Here is a 21,920-nt window from a genome sequence, read left to right on the forward strand (position 1 = left end):
CTCACCAGCTGCATCTCCTCTTTTCTTCGTAGCAAAGGCCAGTGGGGAATTGAGGGCCTGTTGTGACTATAGATCTCTAAACAAGAACACTATTAGGAATCGTTATCCCCTACCTCTGATTTCGGTCTTACTAGATCAGTTACGAGATGCTAGCATTTACACTCGATTAGACCTCAGAGGGGCATACCATTTGGTCTGGGTCAGAGAGGGGGACGAATGGAAGACTGCTTTTAAAACAAGGTATGGGCTATACGAGTATACTGTGATGCCTTTCAGGCTGTGTAACGCCCCAGCCGCTTTTCAGTTCTTCCTGAATGATGTCCTGAAAGAGTAAGTGGATCACCCGGTGGTTGTTTACATTGATGATATCCTTGTGTATTCTGGGTCTACCAAGGAGCATACACGACTTGTTACACAAGTGTTGATGAAATTGAGAGAATACCATCTTTATTGCAAGCTGAGTAAATGCGAAGTTGGAGTACGTGAAGTAGAATTCCTAGGGGTGATCTTATGTCCTGATGGGTTGAGTATGGCGATACATAAAGTCAAGGCAGTGCAAGAATGGCCCCTTCCGAAAGGTGTCAGGGATGTCCAATGTTTTTTGGGGTTTGCGGACTATTATTGCAGATTTATTATGAACTTTTCGCAAGTGGCAGTATCCATCACCAGGTTTCTTCGTAAGGGCGTGCCTTTTGTCTGGACTCCTGAGGCAACCAAGGCATTCACGTACTTAAAGCAGAGTTTCACCACAGCTCCTGTACTCAAACACCCTCAATTAGAGTTTCCCTTCATTGTCGAAGCAGATGCTTCCGACGAAGCCATCGGAGCCATTTTATCCCAAAGAGACAAAGTGACTGGCCAGTTGCACCCTGTCGTGTATCTCTCCAGAAAACATCAATGATGCAGAGAAAAATTACACCATAGCTGAAAAAGAATTATTGGCTATAAAAAGGGCTTTTCAGGAGTGGCGTCATTATCTTTGGGGAGCACAACATCCGATTACTGTATATTCCGATCATCGCAATTTACAGTACATGAAGACAGCCCGTCATCTCATCCAAAGACAGATGAGGTGGTCACTGTTTTTTGCCGAATTTGACTTTGTGTTAACCTACAGACGAGGGTCGGATAACCGTAAGGCAGACTCGTTATCACAACAAGATACTGTACTAGAGAGACAAGTCACCATTGCAAAGGCTATCATCAATCCAGCCAACGTAGTATGTGTACTACGCATCAACCAATTCCTCACGGAGGTGACCAAAACCGAATCCGTAGATGGATGGGTGAAATGGGCAGAAAAAGAGGACACTCGTAGTATCAAAAAAGGGTTGCCTTTTCAGAATGATAGATTATTTATATCTACTAAAACACTACAAAAGAAGGCATTTGAATGGTGTTGTGTGGCCCCGTTGGCAGGACATCCAGGTTTCCGCAAAACCATGATCTGGTGCAGCGTCATTTCTGGCGGAAATCTATGTCCAATGATGTACGCAATTGGACGAACCTATTTGAGTAATGCTCGAGAGGTAAAGGGGTGAACACCAAGAAAAAGGGAAAACTCATGCCTATGCCCACCCCTCTTCGTCCATGGCAGAATGTTAGCATAGATTTCATTACCGGTCTTCCGTTGGATCAGGGTTATTCTGCCATACTGGTGGTGGTGGATAGCCTCACGAAAATGGGTCATTTTCTCCCATGAAAGAACTTTCCCGCAGCAGGCCAAACGGCCCAATTGTTACTGGACGGTGTGTTCAGGTTGCATGGTTTGCCAGAAGTGATTGTTTCAGACCCAGGCCCCCAGTTCATCGCGAGTTTCTGGAGAACCTGGTGTAAGACCCTACATATTGAATTGGCGCTCTCTACGAGTTTCCATCCTCAGACCGACGGGCAGACCGAGCGGTTGAACCAAACTCTGAAGAAGTATCTACGCTGTTATGCAATGGAAGCCCGGGCCTCATGGGTATCCTTGCTATGGATGGCGGAGTTGGCCTATAACAATGCATGGCATTGTTCCACAGGGATGTCTCCATTCAAGCTGAACTATGGTTATGATGCAAAGACTTTGCCTATCAATATACCTGGCGATCTGTCCAACAACCATCTGTGTTGGCGCACATTAAGATCTTGCTTGCGGTACACAAGGCTGCTCGTAAACACTTGCTGGTGGCTAAACAGGAGTACAAAAAATGGGAGGACAAACATCGGATTGTAAGGCCTCAATACCGGGTGGGTGACAGCGTATGGTTATCCACTAAAAACATCAGGTTCAAGCTGCGCAGTGTTTTTCATCCCCGGTTTATTGGCCCATATAAGGTGGTGCATCAGCTCAACCCGATGGCTTACAAACTGAAGTTGCCTGCCAGTCTTCGCATTCATCCGGTGTTTCACTGTAACCTTTTGAAGCCGGCTTCGGGGGTTCGACGTCGACAGCCTCTGCCGGTGGCTTGTGATGGAGGTCTGGAATATGAAGTACGGAGGATCTTAGACTCACAATACCGTCGTGGAAAGCTGTGGTTCCTCGTCTCCTGGAAAGGTTACATCGGGAGGATGATTCATGGGAGCCTTGTGTCAATGTCCATGGGCCCGCGGCTGTCCGCGCTTTCTACCTCAGATGTCCCACTAAGCCTGGATCTAGGAGGTGCTGGATGGGAGGGCCTACTGTCAGGAAAAGCTCCTGAGTCTGCATTGAGGATTCGCGCCAACCAAGACTTCAACTCCCAGAAGGCTGTGGGAGGACAGGCAGGTGTTATCATGGCGCACGACGCTCGCGCAAGTGTGAGTAATTCTGAAGTTCCGATCTGATTCTTTTCCGGAGGTTGCCGTGTGAAGACACCGGTGGTGAAAGCTCCTGACCCCAAGGCGTTGGTGAGTTCCGAACAGCAAAGAGACGGGTGAAAAGTTCACCGTGAACGCCTTTGTTCTTGAACTATTGCTTAATACGAAGCGAGGTACTTATAGCGCGGATGCGCTTTTGTTTTCTCACCTTCATGTTTTGGTTGCACGTTTTGGACTGAGTCAACGGCGGTGTAGCTAACCGCGTTCGCTCTCAGTTCTTGCTCATATTTTCTGTTCTCATTTATCTAAAAGACTTCCTGGTGCGCACATGCGCTTCTGGTATTAGGAACTAGTCCCTGAGTTATAGGATGTTTCCTTCCTCGGAGTAATTGGCGGCGGTTGTACCAATACCGTGGAAGCCCTTTCGTTGTTTTTTGGGAATCAGGAGGAGAGGTCAGCGGTGACGTAACCGCGGGGTTCTTCCCGACTTTGCTTTCAACTACCAATTGCTATAGGATGTGAGGCGACGGTATGCTATGCCGTGGGAGCCCATCCTGTTTTATCCTTTGCTTCTGTTGCTTTGAAGATAAGCATCAATAGTATTCTGGTTTGACACTGTTGTACGAACTGAGATCCTGGTAGCTCTATATGTTTAGTTTATGCTGCATACATCCTTCCCTCCCCCTAGATCCGGTGAGCTAGTATGTATATTATCTGAGTTATATAGAGTAGTAGAAGAAATATATGAATGTGTTTTACTTTACGCTATGTTCATTTGTGTATTAGATGATATCTATTGGAGTGCTCTGTTAAGATGGAAGGTCCGAATAGAGTATGCTGATCCAATTGATATACAAGGTATGCAACGTCCATTAGCGAGATCTAATGAGAATAGACTGTATACATTCTCTGTTTCTGATCTTGTACCTTTCTTATTTCAGGTTCTCATCCCCGCTGTCCCTACCCTTTTTTCCCTTACCTGATAACCCTACGACTCTGTTATACATTTATTCAGAGTTTGGGGATGTCTGGAGGTGGACCCCATATTGCATCATCCAGATCCTGAGGAGTGCTGGTTCTGACAAAATGCATATTGTGCTAATAAATAGCACTGAGTACAGCAAAACACAAATAACTGTGGGATTTTTCCCCCACTCTAGGCATTTAGCTCTACTTTCTTAACACAAGATGCAACCTTGTGTCCAAATTGGGCATGAGGATGCGTTTTGCACTAAGAAAATAATACTCAATGAAAAACAACATGAACAGCAGCATGATCAACCACAGACGCTAAATTTGTTGTTTCTCTGCTTATTTTTCCCCCAGTTGCTCTTAATGTTATTGGAAATTAGTAATTACATTCCAAAAAGTAACGTGGAATTATCTAAATTATTCAGATTACTCCAAAGTAATAACAATTACTCCTAGGTCTAATCTAAACATAAGTCAACAAGTAAACAAGTTTCTTAGCTCAGAGTCTGTGTGAAATAAAAAAAAAGACTGTGTAAGACAACTAGACAGTATAATAATCTCACTAAACAGAATATTGTTTCTTCAGCTTACGATCACCTAGATCAGGGAAAATGTAACAGATATGAGATGTGGGCAAGTTTAAACTTGATGTGACAAAATCAATGTCAATTAGACTTACCCCATGGTGCTGGAGTTTCAGGGGGAACTGCAAGAGCAAATGAAGACCATATTTAGCACATACATACAGCTTTTGATATTTTCAAAATGTGAAGCATTGTATTTACCATTCACAGAAACAACATTGGAAGTTATATTATATAATCTTTGAAAAAAATGAAACTAATGGTCTGACTGTTCATTACTTAAGTGGAACAAAATGTTCACAAGGACGCGCATATTTAATAAATGTTTACCTGGGGCTTGCTTCGCACAGTGAAAAATAATGTACCATCTATTTTCTATATATTAAAATGGCTCGCAGGTTCAACACAAAATTAGAAAAACGCCCCCTCAAACGTTTGAAAATATTCCCCGAAATTTCATCGAAAGAGATAACCTCACAGGATGGAATAGGTGAAATGAACTTCCAAAATGAATGTGGCTTTTGTTAAAAATTAAAACATGATAATCTAATTTAAATATATTGAAATACTATAAATGGCTCTGCAGCAGGGTTTATACAAGATGTTCAAGGTATGCCAACATAGGGCCATATGTAGGTAGCCCCATTGCGATCGCAAATGCTGAAATTCACAGAATTTCAGCGTTTGCGATCGCAATTTGGGCATTGTGCTATGTAGCACACAAAAAGCCACACGCAAAATAAGGAATCGCAAAATTTGCTATTCCTTATTTTGCGATTGCATTTATGGAATAGCAAATTGTGATTCCTTAAATGCAATATAGAAGCACCCAAGTTCTGTGAATTGTGGCGTAAGGAATCGCAAAATACCACAAACTTCAGGTTGGTGGTAAATTGCGATTTCTTGAAAAATGCACCTTTTGACATTTTTCAAAGTGCCATGTGGGTCACATACATGCCTTTAGGCCATGTATGTGGGCCACATGTGCCCACATGTTAATTTCAGGGGTGCAACAGGGTGTCCTATTGACACCCTTGCAACCCTGAAATTGTATTCTCAATTTGCGATTCTCTAATAGAGAATCGCAAATTGAGAATGTCTTCCATTTCATTCCTATGGGCCTTCTAGCCCATAGGAATGAATGAGAAGGTATTCCTTATTTGCGAATCGCAATTTGCGATTCGCAAATAAGGAATAATTGGGATTTGCAAAAAAAATTGCTAATCCTAGCTACATTTGGTTTTGCGATTCTCTAATTGCGATTCCCAAAAATATCACAATTTGAGAATCGCAAAACAAATATTACCTACATATGGCCCAAAGTCCACCCCTGAGAGAGAATTTTTTCAGGCCAGTATTACAGGACTTGCTTTGCCAAATTTTAATTTTTTTCAGCAAAGCTTCACTGTTAGGTTGACACGCAGTGGTTGTAATGTGAAGTGGACATATTTTAGAGAAACTGGGTGGCCATTACAGAGAACAATGTTAAAAGTAAGATCACAAAACATTTTTGTCTGAAGCCAATGCATGTATTTGGAGGCAAGTAAGTTAGTACCTGATACCAACACATTTTACTGCTATACTATGAAAGTTGATTTGTGGAGGTGGTAATGTATGACAAGAACATCTGTGCATATATATTGTGCTGCTTTGCTGGTGTTTAAATTTTGTTTTGTGTTAAGAGATCCTCCAGCCTTTCCTTTCGCATTCACTCTACCCAGCAAGATTGTGACCCCATTCACTTAACAAAATACTCTAATTTTACAATCAGAGAAAGGGAAATAAACACCATCTGCTCTTTAAAAAGAATAATTGGACCATTGGGACATTTGACGTCTGTCTTTGAACGCACTGCAAATTTTAAAACGATAATACAAAATTTAAAAGACTTCTTTGTTGCTCATTCAATTTCTGACCTCCAGCATGGTTATTTTTGGGGAGCCGCAGCACCCCTCCCCACCTCTATACCACAGCGCGTGTAGAACTATCCAGTCATTTACAACTTTGTGTTCATTGACCAAAATATTTTTTTTAATTGTCTTTTTCAAGGTATTTAAACAAGTTATAGACCTGTGCATGTAATTCTTGCGCTGATATTGATAGAATATCTCATCACACAATTCCTAACAATTATACCACCGTTTTATTTATTGCAAAAGCACAGAACAAAGCTAACCAATTCTCCTGAAATTAGGTCCGTTTAATTTAAGTGTACAATATTATCATTAAAATACATTTTATATTCTTCAAATATTACATTTGAAACACATTTAAAAAGAAATATCATTCTGATAACTGTTTTCTATTATAATGAAGACATACAACACCTCAAATACAATATATTGAGCAACCTCGATACATCTCCGAAGAGACCAGCATCTATTTCCTTTTAAATAAAGACAAACTCATTGAAACACAAACAATTTATCATCACAATATGCCAAATTAGAACTCTAATTAGGTGAACGCAGGGATATTACAATCTATGAAAACAGCAAGTGTATCAGTCTAAAGTCTAAACTATCTTCACTTGGTTGGTATGTGAATATGTGCAGTTCGTAACTTTCACAATCACCTGTCCTTGCACCACGTTTGTTTGTTTATTTGTTGCAGTTACTAGAGTTTTAATCCGAAGCATGTTATTAAATTGCTCCCACTTGATTCATAAGCAAAGTATGAAATGATGATCTACAAAAATAAATAAAGAAAAGTAAAAGTCCAAAAGATAATGCACAAAACCATGACAAAATAAAATGGAACGATAACCAGATCACAGTCAAAATGAATTACCCGTGTGAGTCATGACATTTTACAAAAGATCCATGCTACCACCACGAGTTCCTTGCCAACCTGGAGGACGGGAGAGAAGTGTGATACATGAAGCCGCAGGAAAATGTGGGGTGTCGCTTGGACCCAATGGAGTGAGCTGCGGAGCTGGCGAGCTCCCGAGGCTGAGCTGCCATTCGGCCTCATCCTACACCTAAATTTCCCCCCCAACCCCCAAGATGAGTAGGGGGCCTCTACAAATGCCCCCAAACCTATTGAGCCCCATTATGCAGGAAATCTAAGCAGCCAGGAGCATTTTCTTTGGCCTTGGCGCTGCCACTTGATCTTGGCTGGCAAGATGGGGGTGCCTGCGTCAACCGGGGCAGCTCTCACTGGCCTAGCTCCTGCTGCGATGCGCACCTGAGCTTGAAGGGGGCCTGTGAAGTTGCCCCCCAACCTGGCACCTCTTCTCTGAAGCTGGGGTCCTCGCCTGGGGCGTGAGCAGCGTTGTATAAAGTCCGTCCAGATGGAGGAGTAAGGAGCAGGGGCGCTAAGTAAATGAAATAGTGAGCGGAGATGTGGCACTAGGAGTGGCGGTGACCACCTGGTTCCCTGAGGGGCACCCAATGAGCTGGATAATTCTGGGGGGCTTGGCACAGCTATACGAGGGCCTTGGAGAAGGTGAGTACAGGGCAAGAGGCTCTGATTGCCAAAAGGAGGCGGTGGTGAACTGTGCTACTGCAAAGGCTGGGGTGCTCGTTGGGCCCCGAGGTGCACATTGCTCTGCTTGCCCTGGGAAGCATGGTGGGTGGAACTGCCTGGAAGCAGGATGCACTTCTATGACTCCAGGTTCAGTAGGAGCAGCAGAGCTCCTGATTCAGGAGTTGGATATGGGTGGAGATTGCAGAGACCGACCTGAATATCCTCCGGGACGAACAGCGTAAATTAGCGAACCGCATAGCAACGACGGATCGCAACATCACTGAAATGCAGCCCACAGTGGGGGGCCTCTCGCCTCAAATGGAGGATGTTATGGAGAGGCTGTGTACTTTAGAGTACAGAGCAGAGGATACGGAGGGCAGAGCACACAGGAACAATATCCGCGTAGTGGACTTCCGGGAGTAGATAGGGGGGCAAAACATTATTTCATTTTCTAGAGGCATGGATCAAGACCAAAATAGCTCTGAATGGTCTTGCACCCTTCTTTGCTGTGGAATGGGCCCATAGACTACTGGCCCAGCCCTGCCACATCTTGTCTTGACGCATGTGCTCCATTTGAATGACAGGGACCATATCTTCTGTAGGGCCCACTATAAGGGGAGACTACCAATTGAGAATCACAAAGTGATGGTGATCACAGATTTTATACTGGCAGTTCAAAAATAATGGTCCTCCTTCTTAGCTTCCAAGGACAATTGCGGATGAAGTATGCCATGCTCTTTGTAGCTAAATGGAGGGTCTCCAGAGGCAATGGCACCAGATTCTTCATGGATCCACCAGAGGTCTAGAGCTGGATAGTGGTGCAGCCGATTGATAGGGAAATACCGTCCATGGCCGCACAACCTTGTTGGCGGTGCTAGACTGGGCCGCAGTCACCCAGCTGTTCCTTGAAGGACCAGGCTCAGATGGACCAACTGAGCACAGTGGTGGCAAAGGCAAACATCTGGGTGGTTGGTGTAGAAACCTGGCTGGATGAGGGGGTGAGCCATCCAGTGCCACAGAATCAGAGCTGGGGTCTGACTCTAACCTGCACACTGCTTCTGGTACCCGGTCACCACAGATCAGGATGCAGACAGCTGATGAAGTGAGGTGATAACAGGCTGCAGACTATGGGCAATGTACTGTTGGTAACTGTATAGGGCTGGTGGGATGCTCTATATATCTGTCTTATCCCACAGGTACCAGTTAGGGTGCCATGACCGGGGGGTTTCTTTGCCTCAGAGACAACGGCCACCCCATATTGCTTTGCTGTGTGATTAATACATGATTTATCTGGTTTGGTTGTCATTGTTTGCATATGGGGACTGTTGCCTTACTGTTCTGAGGTGGAGGAGGGTTGCTGCTTGAGTCATCTGAAGAGCTTGCTGCATTAACTGCAGTGGGGGCCTTTATGGTAGAGCATTTAACACTTATTATTACGCGATGGCTGGTATACAAACTGGATGTATAGTAATATCTTGGAATGTCAGGGGGCGCAAAAGTATATCCAAGTGCTACAATGTTCAGGCATACCTGAGGGGGTGAGAGGTCCACATTGCCCTCTTGCAGGAAATTGATTTAATGCCATCAGATAGAGTATCACTGCAAAGGGGCTGGCAGGGGCACTGAACGTGCACCACTAATTCAGCTTTTGCTAGAGGGGTCTTAGTTTGGGTCAGGACGGGGACGCAGTTTCAAATTTTAGAGGAAGACTTACATGTGAAACTTGACATGTTTCTTTGCACCCCAGCAGTCCATACGCAAATATTGCTCTCAGAGTATTTGTCTCTAATGTTATCAGATCCTAACCCGATCCTTGTATCCCCAGATGGTGGCTTAAGTGTGCAAACCTGGAAGTCCAAGCATCTTATGATGTCATAGGGTAGGAAATACGAGTTACTTTGTGGAAAACACAGTGTCCACTGAGTCTGCTTGGGTGGAATGAGAGTTAAGGGACATTGTATTGCACAAACCAGGGGGCTCAGCAGGCTCTACATGATGAGACACGAGCTCAGGAGCTTATCCCTTAGTCGCTAGAACGCCGTAGACACACTGACCCCTCAGTGCACAACTTACTTAGATAACAGGACATACATGGTCACAGACCATGCAGAATGGTACAAAGCGAGTGCATTATTGGCTTGGTTGGTGAATCCTACGAAGCGGGGGTCACAGATATTTGAGCTGACTGGTAAGTTTGGTGCCTGTGTCTATGATCCAGATATTATTAACAGGCTGTTCCAAACGTATTACACCACCTTATACACCCGCCGGCCGCCCGCGCCCCCCCTGCACCCATTCTTAGATCTTTTGCCATTGCTGATCCTGTTATCGGAGATTGTGAAAGCGTTGGGTACAGAAATGTTATTAACGGAGGTCCTGGCTTTGATCAAGGCCATTGCCTAGTATAAGGTGCTGGGATCAGATAGGCTGCTGGTGGAATTTTATGCTACCTATGCTACCCAACTGGCACCACAGCTGGTGGAGGTTTACCGGAGGGCATGTGTTGACCATGTCCTGCCACCCACTATGAAAGAGACATTGGTAATCTGCTTCTTTAAGCCAGGCTGCCCCCCAGGAGCTGGCTTCCTCTGGCCCTTGTTGATGTTGAACATCGATTTTAATATCCTAAACAGGGTTTTAGCCACACGCTATTGCCATATATGGATCAATTCATGCATACACATTAAATGGGCTTTATACCGGAGAGGAACACGATGTATAACATTGGACAGGTGTCGGAGCTACTGCTTGCTGCATCAGCTATAAATAAGGAGGCAGGGGTGATGCCTTTTGATATTGAAAAGGTCTTTGGTAGCCTTGACTGGGAATATTTGTATGTGGAGATCCATAAAATGGGACTTGTGGTGTTTTTTTTTTGTCTGCGGACCCAATGGCAAGAGTTAAAATGCCGAGTGTGATCTCGGCGGCCTACAGGGTGGAGCGGGGTAAGTGGAAGGATGTCCCTTGTCCCCATTGCTGTTTGCCATTGTGTTAGAGCCCCTGGATGGCAAGGCCTGGGAAGGAACCTATTATGGGGGTATCATGCTCCGGGGTTGTTCATCACAGTGCCTTCTATGTGGATGACATACTGTATTTTGTTAATGGCCATTGGGTTGATGTTCCCAGGGCCTCTTGTCTTCGGGGGTACTTTGGGAATTGCGTGCCAATTGGCAGAAGACTAGCATCTCCCCTTGTACCCGGAGCCTGGGGGGCCACCTCCCTATGCAGGTTTTACGTGGGAGCCAAGCACTTTTCGGTATCAGGGGGTACAGCTTTACAGAGGAGGAATCTTTATGAGGCTGGCCTGTTGCAGAACTTCAAGCATTTGCAGAGGCATAGGACCTGCCTGCAGGGCCGGACTGGCCATAGCTGGCACCGGGCGATTCCCCGGTGCGCCGCACGGGTGCGGTCCAGTTTTGTTACAGGGCCGTTTTTTTTGCAAAATCGGCCCTGTACCAAAATCGACCAAAAACTGGCCCCGGCAAAGAGCTCAGCGGCACCCCTAACACCCACCTCCCCCCCCCCCCTGAGTGGGGAGGGGGGGTGGCGGCCGAGCACTTTGCCAAGGCCGGTTTTGGTTCCCAGTCCGGCCCTGCCTGTCTGTGCGTCACTTCCTCTTTTGTGGGACAGTTCTGCACTACTAAGACAGAGATGTCGGTGTAAGAATCACACAGAATGGGGCCCCTGATCTGATACCTAGGCAGAGGTACAGAGGAAACCATAAAGAATCAAACAAACAAACCCACTGCCTGCAACCTATTTTTTGAATGGAGTGACAATTTCTAGATATAGAGAAGAGGGGAATAAGTGACCACCTCACTACAGAGCAGACCCGGTCGTGTGCAGACAACAAAGCAAAAATAGAAAGCTGGATGATAAATACTTTTTTGTTTTATTAGAAAATAGATACTTAAATTTTTTGTGCAAAAAGAAATACGCAATATTAACAAAAACAAACACATAAACAAGACACAAGACAAGACTGGTCAACTCCACATAAACCCAGTACCTAGACCCATGAATAATCAGACATGTAACAAAAAAAGATTTTGTATAACAACTGTTTCCTTATGCAGTACTATAAAAATGTCAGTAATAGCTGTTAATCTTTTTTTGTACATTTTTTGGTGAACTTTTTTCTCACAGAGACGTAAAATGGATCCGATCTAGTGAGAAAGGTGCCCCAGTCATGTAGAGAAAATGTGCAGATGCGCGTTTCGGTGCAGGACCCAGATACACGGGTCACGCTTTCTTCAGGGCGCAATGAGAATGAAGAGGGGGGACAACACCCATCTGGGGGATCTGGAAATGATACAGAAATATTCTAAATACCATAAATTCAAAGCTAAGCCCTTAATTAAAAACATGCACACTGAAGATCAGGAAGTGGGGGAAGAATCCTCACCAACTTATGTACATAAAGGGAAAGAGGCCAGGGTTGTTCCGCGTGCCCAGATAGTGGAGTCTTATAACCCAATAGACTATCGCACATCGCTTGAAAGATGAAACCAGAAAAGTGCCAAGAACCACTCAATAAAAGAGGAAGTCTCTAAGTAGGCCCGAAAACCAAAAACCAAGGGGCAGATTTATGAAGGACTTGCGCCGCCGGTGCGTCACTTTTTCCCATGTTAAAAATGACGCACCGGCGGCGCAAGGCCTTCATAAATCTGCCCCAAAGTCCTTACACCGAAAAATGTGTAATAATGAAAATATATAGGTAATAACCAGTTGATCAGCTACATGCTGTGCTGTATATAGTAGAAATTAATAGATGTAAATCTGTCTAAATAGAAAATACCTGAACTGGGCTCCACAAGTCGCCCACGGTCACAGGCAAAGAAGCCTGATTTGGTAAAAAACGTCCAGCAGGAGAAATCACAACCTAGTATTAAAATAAGGGTACTCCATAAGGGTATGCAAATGCCTTTAAGGGCGGCATCCAAACAGCGGTAGCAAAAAATAAGGTAAAGATAAAAAATAAAAGTTGAAAAGATAGAACTAAGTTACCTCTGAGAAAGTAATACATAAGATGCTGGGCCAGAAGCACGATAGAGACAATGAGGCACTAAGCTGGCCAGGTGAGATGCCTAAGAGGAGGCTAAGTATATGATGGAACAAATATCTGTGTGTGTTGAGAAGAATCAGGGAGCCACCACAAGGAAGAATTAATCCAAAAGACAATAAAACAAGGTACAAAGCAGAACAACACAAAATATGGCTAAGTTAAAAATGCTATCATAAAGACAACAGTTAAACACTACAAATAGGGCTGAAAAGATACACAAGAAAATACACCCCAGAAGTCCTGCTAATGTGTGGGCACCAATCTAAGTGATACTAAATGTTCTAGACCCACAGACATGTGGAGGATAAAAGAGGGAGATGTAGACCGGGAAGACAGTTCCCCTAGGAATAGAAAATGAAGGAACTCCCCCATATAATGAGGCCGGAGAAAATGATGAGGAGGTCTCCACAACAAGAATAACCCCAATAATTTATATCCCGTTACCGTCATGCCCAAAACAGTAAGGGGTAAGGACGGGAGGGGGTGCGTCACCTGATAGGAGTGATGACCGGGAGAAATGGGGCACTGGCCACAGAGAACTACGGGGTGAAAGAATGTAATACACCAAAGCGACGTAAAAGAATTTCAAAAGGAATACATATAGCCCTTCCTTACCCCCCAAATTCTGTGGGGGCATTGCTGACACTCTCCGGTCCACAGCAATCACGTTAGGTGATTGTTTGAGTGGAGAGAGTAGTCTTTCTTTACTTTCTGGGCTAAAGCGAGTATGCGGTTGGCGGTCTAGTTATTAACCCGCCACTCGCATAAATCTCGGCTCATGGGTGAGCGCGCAGCAGACGCGCGCAGCGGGCGCCGAAGGCGCGCCTAAGGCAAGCCCGTCCCTGCCGGACCGCCGCCTGGAATTTTTGCCACTTTGACAGAAAGATCTTATGGAAGTTAGACTAACGTACATGCGGGAAACTCTCCTGGGTTATAACCTCCCACTCTCATGTGCCAGAGAACGTAGGCCGTGGATAGATGAGGGGAAGAGGCGAAGGACTGGAAGGTGTACTGACTGTGGGTGGGCCCCGGTTGAGCAGCTATCTCCGTCTCTTAGCTCTGTCTGGGAGACAGGAGAGACACTGTAAGAACCAGGAGGAAAATAACCTGTCCGGACCAGATAGACAGAGCCCCTGTATGCGGGGACTCTACTTGAATGCTAGATCCATTCCTAAACACCCAATTGAGACTTGGGATCTATTAGACGTCTGTAGGCCTGATATAGGTCTTTTTACAGAAACATGGCTTAATAATGATGCCACTCCCGTCCTAGCAGTGGCCTTTCCGGATGGCTATGTTGCCATCAGATTGGATAGGCCCGAGAGGCGCGGTGGCGGACTAGCCATTGCTTTGCGGGCCCCTTATCACATTACATTGGATAAAATCTCTGTGGCCACCTTGGAGCTCCTCATTTTTAGAGTAGAATGTGATTTAGCGGTCGAATGGACAGGTGCACTAGTATACCATCCGCCTGGAGGCAATAAGAAGGAGTTTAGTATAGCTCTTTTGGATAGATTGGCTCCTCTTGTCCTGACTGCAAATACATTTCTACTCGTAGGGGACTTCAACAATCACTTAGAGATGTCTTCCAATTTAGATTCTACTAATTTAGTGGCCATGATGGATTCTCTGGGGCTATCGCTGAGAACTATTGGCCCCACCCATAGTGCAGGCCATACCCTGGATGCCATTTTCTCCAATATTCCAGACTTGAGCATTGGACCGCCTCAGGTACTTGATTGGACAGATCATATGTCACGAAGCTTCTCGATACCGACCGCCCATTTAGTGCAGCGGGGACAAGGTCCGCTGAGTTTTCGAAGATCTTGGTCGAGAGTAACCCCCGCCGCCTTTAGTCAAACTTACAGAGACCCCCCGCCAAGTGCAGAGGTGGACCCTAATTCGGCTTTGAAAGGATTTGAGGGAGCAATTCAGTCAGCCATAGACATTATAGCTCCACTGAAAAAAGCCTTTATTCAGAAGAGGGTAACCCCGGCTCCTTGGTATTCGGATACACTTAGGAAGGAGAAGTCCAAATGTACAATTCTCTAGAGGAAATGGAGGAAATGAAGGGGGAAACCGGACGAACAGTTATACCGGAAAGCACACAGAGATTACTTAAATAGCTGTAACTCAGCAAGGAGGCTCCACCTGAGTACACACATTATGGAGGCAAAGAAATCCTCTAGAGAATTGTATAAGATATTGAAGGAATTCACCAATCCAAAGGCTAATAATGCGGTACCTCCCCCTACGCAGAAATTGTGCGATGACCTAGCTAGGCACTTTACCGATAAAATCGATCTGATCTATCAGTCCTTTGATACTACCTGGGAGGAACAGAGAGTGGAAGATGTTCCTAAGGAACCCTGGCCGGTAGAGGACTTTCATTGTGGGCTGGATCGTTTTGTCCCCATAACTGGAGAACAAGTAAGAATCCTTTTAAGTCAGGTAAAGTTGGGCTCGCCTTTCGATCCTGTACCACCGACAGTGATGTCAACACTTAGCCCCATCCTAGCGGATGCATTCTCCAACATTTATAACATTTCGCTAGAGACGGCCATATTCCCAGATGTGTGGAAAAAATCACGGGCCAAGCCCCTCCTAAAGAAGGCAATGGCGGACCCTTCAGAACCACAGAACTATAGACCCATTTCACTCCTTCCTTGTTGTGCGAAGGTTCTGGAAACCCTGGTAAACCAACAGCTGTCCCAGTATCTGGAACATAACCATCTTTTAGACCCCTCTCAATCCGGTTTCCGTGCATCACACAGCACGGAAGCTGTACTGCTGGAAGTGACGGACTCTTATCAGAATGTCACTTGATGGAGGGACTCCAGTGATCCTTGTCCTCCTTGATCTGTCAGCAGCTTTTGATACCATCTCCCATCGGATATTGCTGGACAGACTGAGGGGGATCGGGGTGAGGGGTAAAGCTCTTGATTGGATCCAGAGCTTTCTATCGGGACGGACACAGAGTATCCAGATGGGGTCATTTGTATCCCAGACAGCAGTGGTAGACAGGGGTGTTCCGCAGGGCTCAGTGTTGAGCCCAACCCTCTTTAATGCCTATGTGACACCTTTGGCAGATATCATCAGAAGTTATGGGTTTAAAAACATCTCATATGCGGATGACACGCAGATAATTGTTCCCATTGAGGAGGACATTATGGCAACCCAAGGGAAATTTAGAAGCTGCATGTCTAGTATTGCTGTCTGGATGAGGAGGAACTATTTGCAACTGAACTCTGCAAAAACTGAAATCCTGCTTTTTGGGAAAGCGGAGACAATCTGGTCCCCCGAGTGGTAGCCATCCGAATTAGGGGAGGCCCCTCCACCCAGGAGCTGGGCCAGGAATCTGGGTGTTAGGATAGATGCCCAACTATCTATGGTGGAGCAGGTCAAGACAGTATCCGGTTTGTGCTTCGGCACTATGAGGATGCTAAGAAAAATCTTCCCCTGGATTCCTTTGTCGGTAAGGAAGACTCTTGTCCAGTCACTTGTGGTGAGTTGGCTGGACTACGGCAACGCGTTGCTGGTGGGGGCCAGGGAGGACCTACTAATGCGCCTACAGGTGGTGCAGAACACTGCAGCCCGCCTGGCCTTAAATAAGCCAGCACGGACGCCGTCTGCCCCCTTACTGAAGCAGCTTCACTGGCTCCCTGTGAAGAAGCGAGCCATTTTTAAGACACTTGTTGTCATCTTTAAATCATTACAGGGGAAAGGACCTGTTTATCTGAGCAATAAACTCAGGCGATATCTACCGCCGACAACTGAGATCTAGTAATGCTAATCTTCTGTGTTCCCAGAGGATACAGAGGGTGAGACTGAGTGGTAGAGCCTTTTGTCATCTAGCCCCTAGTCATTGGAACAAACTATCAGCAAATATTAGGGCCTGTAATGAATTGCCCAGGTTAAAAAAATTGTTGAAAACATGGCTGTTCTAGTTGGCTGTTTCCTCCGCACCTTTCCTGCACAGCGCCGAGAGATCCCTTCGGGGATGATTCGCTTGCGCTCTATAAGTACACAAAGTAAAGTAAAGTAAAATAATATGGTGAGGTACAGGACTTGCAAAACAGGTCCAGATCACATAGCTTTGAGGACTGCAGAGGATACCATGGTCAGATGCGTAACTGGGAGTTGGGAACGCTCTCAATAAAACCGCCTGTGACCCAAAACAGAAAGGGTATTGGAAGCAAACTACAGTAGGAGTGTTGACTGGTAAAACGGCAGCCATATTGGAAGGGAAACCAATGAAACGAAGAAAAACTAAAAAAGGATAGCGGATCAAGAAAACAAAAAACAAGCATTGGCATAGCCAATAGGTCTCGCCTTTGGGACCTTATAAGTGTTTAGCAATGCAACAGTAGATATTGTTGCACCAAGGATATTGTGCTGGATAATTAAACACTTATAAGGTCCCAAAGGCGAGACCTATTGGCTATGCCAATGCTTGTTAGGAAAGTGCCGATGACGAGAGGGTGAGCCAGTTGGCGAGAACCTGCCAATCACACCTTGGTGGTTGCTTACGTGCGGCACTCCGTAATCACACACTTTTTACTTACTTTTCATCACATGTGAGAAGCAACTTTTGAGCCTGGGACCTGTATTTGTTTTTACATACATATATGGAAGGGGTTCATAAGTGGATTTCTGATTGCTGTGTGCATCTAGCATTTTAAGTTCCTTTGCGCACCGCTCACTACTTTGTTAATTTACTATTTGCTAAGTGCATTTTGCATTTCGAGTTGATTTGCACACTGCTCACTGCTTGTATTGCTTTGGTAATTACTGATTGCTGAGTGTTTTTTGCCTCGACTGCCTGTCTGCACAATTCGATCGCTGAGTGCACATAATTTATACTGCTGCCAAATCTCGTAGCGCTTGTGACCTTTCTATCGCGCTTTGAAGCGCTAGCCACTGCTGCATTATTCTGCCCCATAGCGCTCCATTGCTGCTATTGCTATTGCCCATTCTCGCCCCGCCTTGCAGCATTTGTTTGTGTTGCTGCCATTTTGTTTGTTGTGCCGTCCTCCCACACCATCCCTCCACCTCGCTCCCGCCTCCCAGCTGCCCCTCCCACTCTCCGCCTCCTCCACTATCCATTTAGACAGATGTCCCAACGCGCAGCGTCCACGAGCTGCGGCCGCGCCGAAGGTGCGCCAAAGGTAAGCCCGTCTACGCCCGTCCGCGCCAAGCGCCAGACTCCCTGGCCCTCGCAAACCGCACTCATCCCGCATAACATACAACTTCGCTACCCTTCTAGCCCTTAACCCCGGACACACATCACAATGCTACCAGGCTGCCCCAGGACATACCCACGGCCCTTTCGCCTGCCACTCCTGCAAGTCTGCCTGCAAGAAGACCCCTGCCAAACCCACTAACCCCACACACAGACCCGACCCTACCCACCTGAAGTGCATCCTGCTCAACACCCGCTCGATCCACAGACACGCCACAGAACTCTGGGACCTACTCGACACTACCTCACCGGACGTCGCCTTCTGTACAGAAACCTGGATGAACGCCTCTTCAGCGCCCGACATCGCCATAGCCATCCCAGACTGCTACAAGATCATCCGAAAAGACCGCAACAACGAAACAGGAGGAGGAATCGCCATCGTCCATAAGAATACCATCAGAATCACGACCAGCTTCGACGATAACCTTACATCCGCCGAACACCTCCACTTTCAGATCCACACCAACCCCAGGACCACACTTAGAGGCACCCTCATCTACAGGCCACCGGGAACCCGTAAACAATTCAGCAAAGACATCACTGACTTCATCAGCCCACATGCCCTCGCTTCCGAAAACTACATTCTACTGGGAGACTTCAACTTCCACCTGGAAAAGAAAAACAGCAACACCATCACCCTTCTGGACAACCTGACCAATCTTGGTCTCAAGCAACTCGTTGACACCCCCACCCATTTAGCCGGACATACGCTCGACCCAATCTTCACCTCCAGCAAGCACATCTCCTTCGATCGCACCACAGCTCTCCATTGGACGGACCGCAGATGTGTTCACTTCAGCTACAGAACTACCTCGACCCACAACCCCCGACAACCTATTCCACGAAGAAACTGGAACAAAATCACCTCCGACCAACTCCTCACATCGCTCAATCAAAACCCGCCCGCCCTCTCATCGGACCCAAACCAAGCGGCCACCGAACTCAAACAATGGATCACTCACAGCGCTGACGAATTAGCACCCTTGAAAAACCACCAAACCAAACAGGGCAGTAAAAAAGCCCCCTGGTTCAACGAAGACCTTAAGAAATCCAAGAAACTATGCCGTACTCTCGAGAAAACATGGAGAAAAAACCCAACCACTCTCAACCTGACCACCCTCAAGACAGCCACCCGCAAACACCACCAACTGATCCGTTCCACCAAGAAGTCAGCATTCAAGGATCGTCTCGACAACAACGCCCAAAACAGCAAGGAACTATTCAACATCGTCAAAGAATTTACCAACCCCACCACAGCCTCCAACGACATCACTCCCTCCCAAGAACTCTGCGACTCCTTATCCGCTTTCTTTTATAACAAAATCGCCAACATACATAACAGCTTTGAGAACACTCCCAAAGAACAGTCCACTCCACCCACCTCCGATCCTAAACCGCCCCCTAACATCCTTAACGCCTGGAACCCAATCACCACTGAAGACACCATCCGCCTAATGAACTCCATCCACTCAGGCTCTCCAACCGACCCCTGTCCCCACCACATCTTCAACAAAGCGGACTCCATCATCGCACCCTATCTCCGTGATATCAACTGCTCCTTCAAGTCCGCCACCTTTCCAGAAAGCTGGAAACACGCCGAACTCAGCGCACTCCTGAAGAAACCCACAGCGGACCCCTCCGAACTCAAGAACTACCGCCCCATTTCCCTCCTCCCTTTCCCTGCCAAAGTCATTGAGAAAGCCGTCAATAGACAGCTCGCCGCCTTCCTTGAATCCAACAACTCCCTCCACTCCTCACAGTCCGGCTTTCGAGCCAAACACAGCACCGAAACCGCCCTTATTGCAGCGACAGACGACATCCGAACACTACTGGACAACGGAGAAACAGTTGCCCTCATCCTACTTGACCTCTCCGCCGCCTTCGACACGGTCTGTCACAGCACCCTCATACAACGCCTCAGCAACATCGGCATACAAGGAAAAGCCTTAGATTGGATCATCTCGTTCCTCGCCGGAAGGACCAAGAGAGTCCGACTCCCCCCATTCAAATCAGAGGCTACCGATGTCATCTGCGGAGTACCACAAGGATCATCACTTAGTCCCACCCTCTTCAACGTTTACATGAGTCCCCTCGCTTCCATCGCGCGACAACACAACCTCAACATCATCTCCTACGCTGACGACACACAACTGATCCTTTCCCTCACCAAAGACCCTAGCACCGCCAAAACCAACCTCCATGAAGGCATGAAAGAAGTAGCCGAATGGATGAAAAACAGCCGCCTGAAACTTAACTCAGACAAAACGGAAGTCCTCATCCTAGGATCATCCCCCTCTGCCTGGGATGACTCATGGTGGCCATCGGCCGTGGGCATGGCACCCATACCCACAGATCACGCACGTAACCTGGGCTTCATCCTAGACTCCTCCCTCTCGATGTCCAGACAGATCAACGCCGTATCATCCTCTTGCTTTAACGTACTTCGTATGCTCAAAAAAGTCTTTCGTTGGATCCCCACCGAAACAAGAAAGACTGTCACCCACGCTCTGGTCACTAGCCGACTGGACTATGGAAACACCCTCTATGCCGGAACCACAGCCAAACTACAGAAAAAACTCCAACGCATCCAAAACGCCTCAGCCAGACTCATATTGGACATCCCACGCCAAGCTCACATTACCGGTCACCTGAAAGACCTCCACTGGCTTCCCGTCAACAAGAGAATAACGTTCCGTCTCCTCACCCACGCTCACAAGGCCCTGTACAATCTAGGACCTGAATGCCTCAACACACGACTGTCCTTCTACTCACCGACCCGCCAACTAAGATCCTCCAATCAAGCCCTCGCTGCAGTCCCACGCATTCAAAGATCCACCATGGGTGGAAGATCCTTCTCCTATTTAGCGGCCACAACCTGGAATTCTCTCCCCACACACCTCCGCCTCACCCAGAACCACATTTACTTCAGGAAGGAACTTAAAACCTGGCTATTCGATAAATAACTCACCCCCTTCCCCAAGCGCCTTGAGACCCTCTGGGTGAGTAGTGCGCTATACAAATTCCTGAACTTGAACTTGCCATCTAACCTGACGGTTGCGCTGTGCCTTATTTCCGAATAAACATAATTTTTTTTCCTATTTATAACTGGATTCGTTACTTTACAAAATTGGCGACGATTTTTGGGAACTCTTTCTGCAGCTCACTGTGGCACAGTTGCGAAGGAGTTCTTCTATTTCTGGACCCGTTTATTTCTTCAATACGACGACGCTGCATACTACTAATATCTTTATCATTCCACGTCGAGCACATTCGCCTTACCTGGATTTCTTCAAGTTGCTTTATGAGAGACTTATTGATTTTTGTCTCTTTTGGCCATTTTTGGGAGATAACGGTTCTCTTGGAACGATAGCCTCTTCTATGGTGACGTTCCTGGGTTCCAGACAGCGCGTTTACGTAGCTGTTTTCTATACCAACATAGCGGCTGACATCACCAGCATTTATGCTATTTTCTGTTGGTTGTTGGCCTTGTATTCCTTACGTGCAGCGGAGAGTAGCGTCTGAGGTCATATAGACATCTTTGTTTTCTTCAGTTTTTGCCCGGCTCCGAATTGAAGGAAGTCCGGCTCCTGTCGGCTACATTATAGAGCATTTTCGTACTCTTCAAAGTATTTTACTATTTTGAACATTTCGCTTCTGTTTTAAACTATTTGGAACTCGTGTGAAGCATTTAATAACTTTCAAACCTCTGGATTTATTTTGATTACTCATCATATCGGATATTGTGTGAAGCACTAAATACCTTTCAAATCTGTGGATTTAATTTGAGATTACATTTTAGACATTTTGCTCC

General features: G+C 46.3%; 1 protein-coding gene across 1 annotated transcript in view; it reads right to left on the reverse strand.

Moving 5' to 3' along the window:
- LOC147660915 (uromodulin-like) overlaps positions 1 to 21,920 on the reverse strand; it is a 705,518-nt gene that overhangs the window by 569,460 nt on the left and 114,138 nt on the right. The window contains exon 3 of the mRNA XM_086951433.1: positions 4,430 to 4,456. Within this exon, the coding sequence (XP_086807559.1) occupies positions 4,430 to 4,456 (27 nt within the window). The remainder of the gene's footprint in view (positions 1 to 4,429; positions 4,457 to 21,920) is intronic.

The sequence above is a fragment of the Lissotriton vulgaris genome, unplaced genomic scaffold (assembly GCF_964263255.1).
Source record: "Lissotriton vulgaris unplaced genomic scaffold, aLisVul1.2 SCAFFOLD_380, whole genome shotgun sequence".
Lineage (NCBI taxonomy): Eukaryota > Metazoa > Chordata > Amphibia > Caudata > Salamandridae > Lissotriton > Lissotriton vulgaris.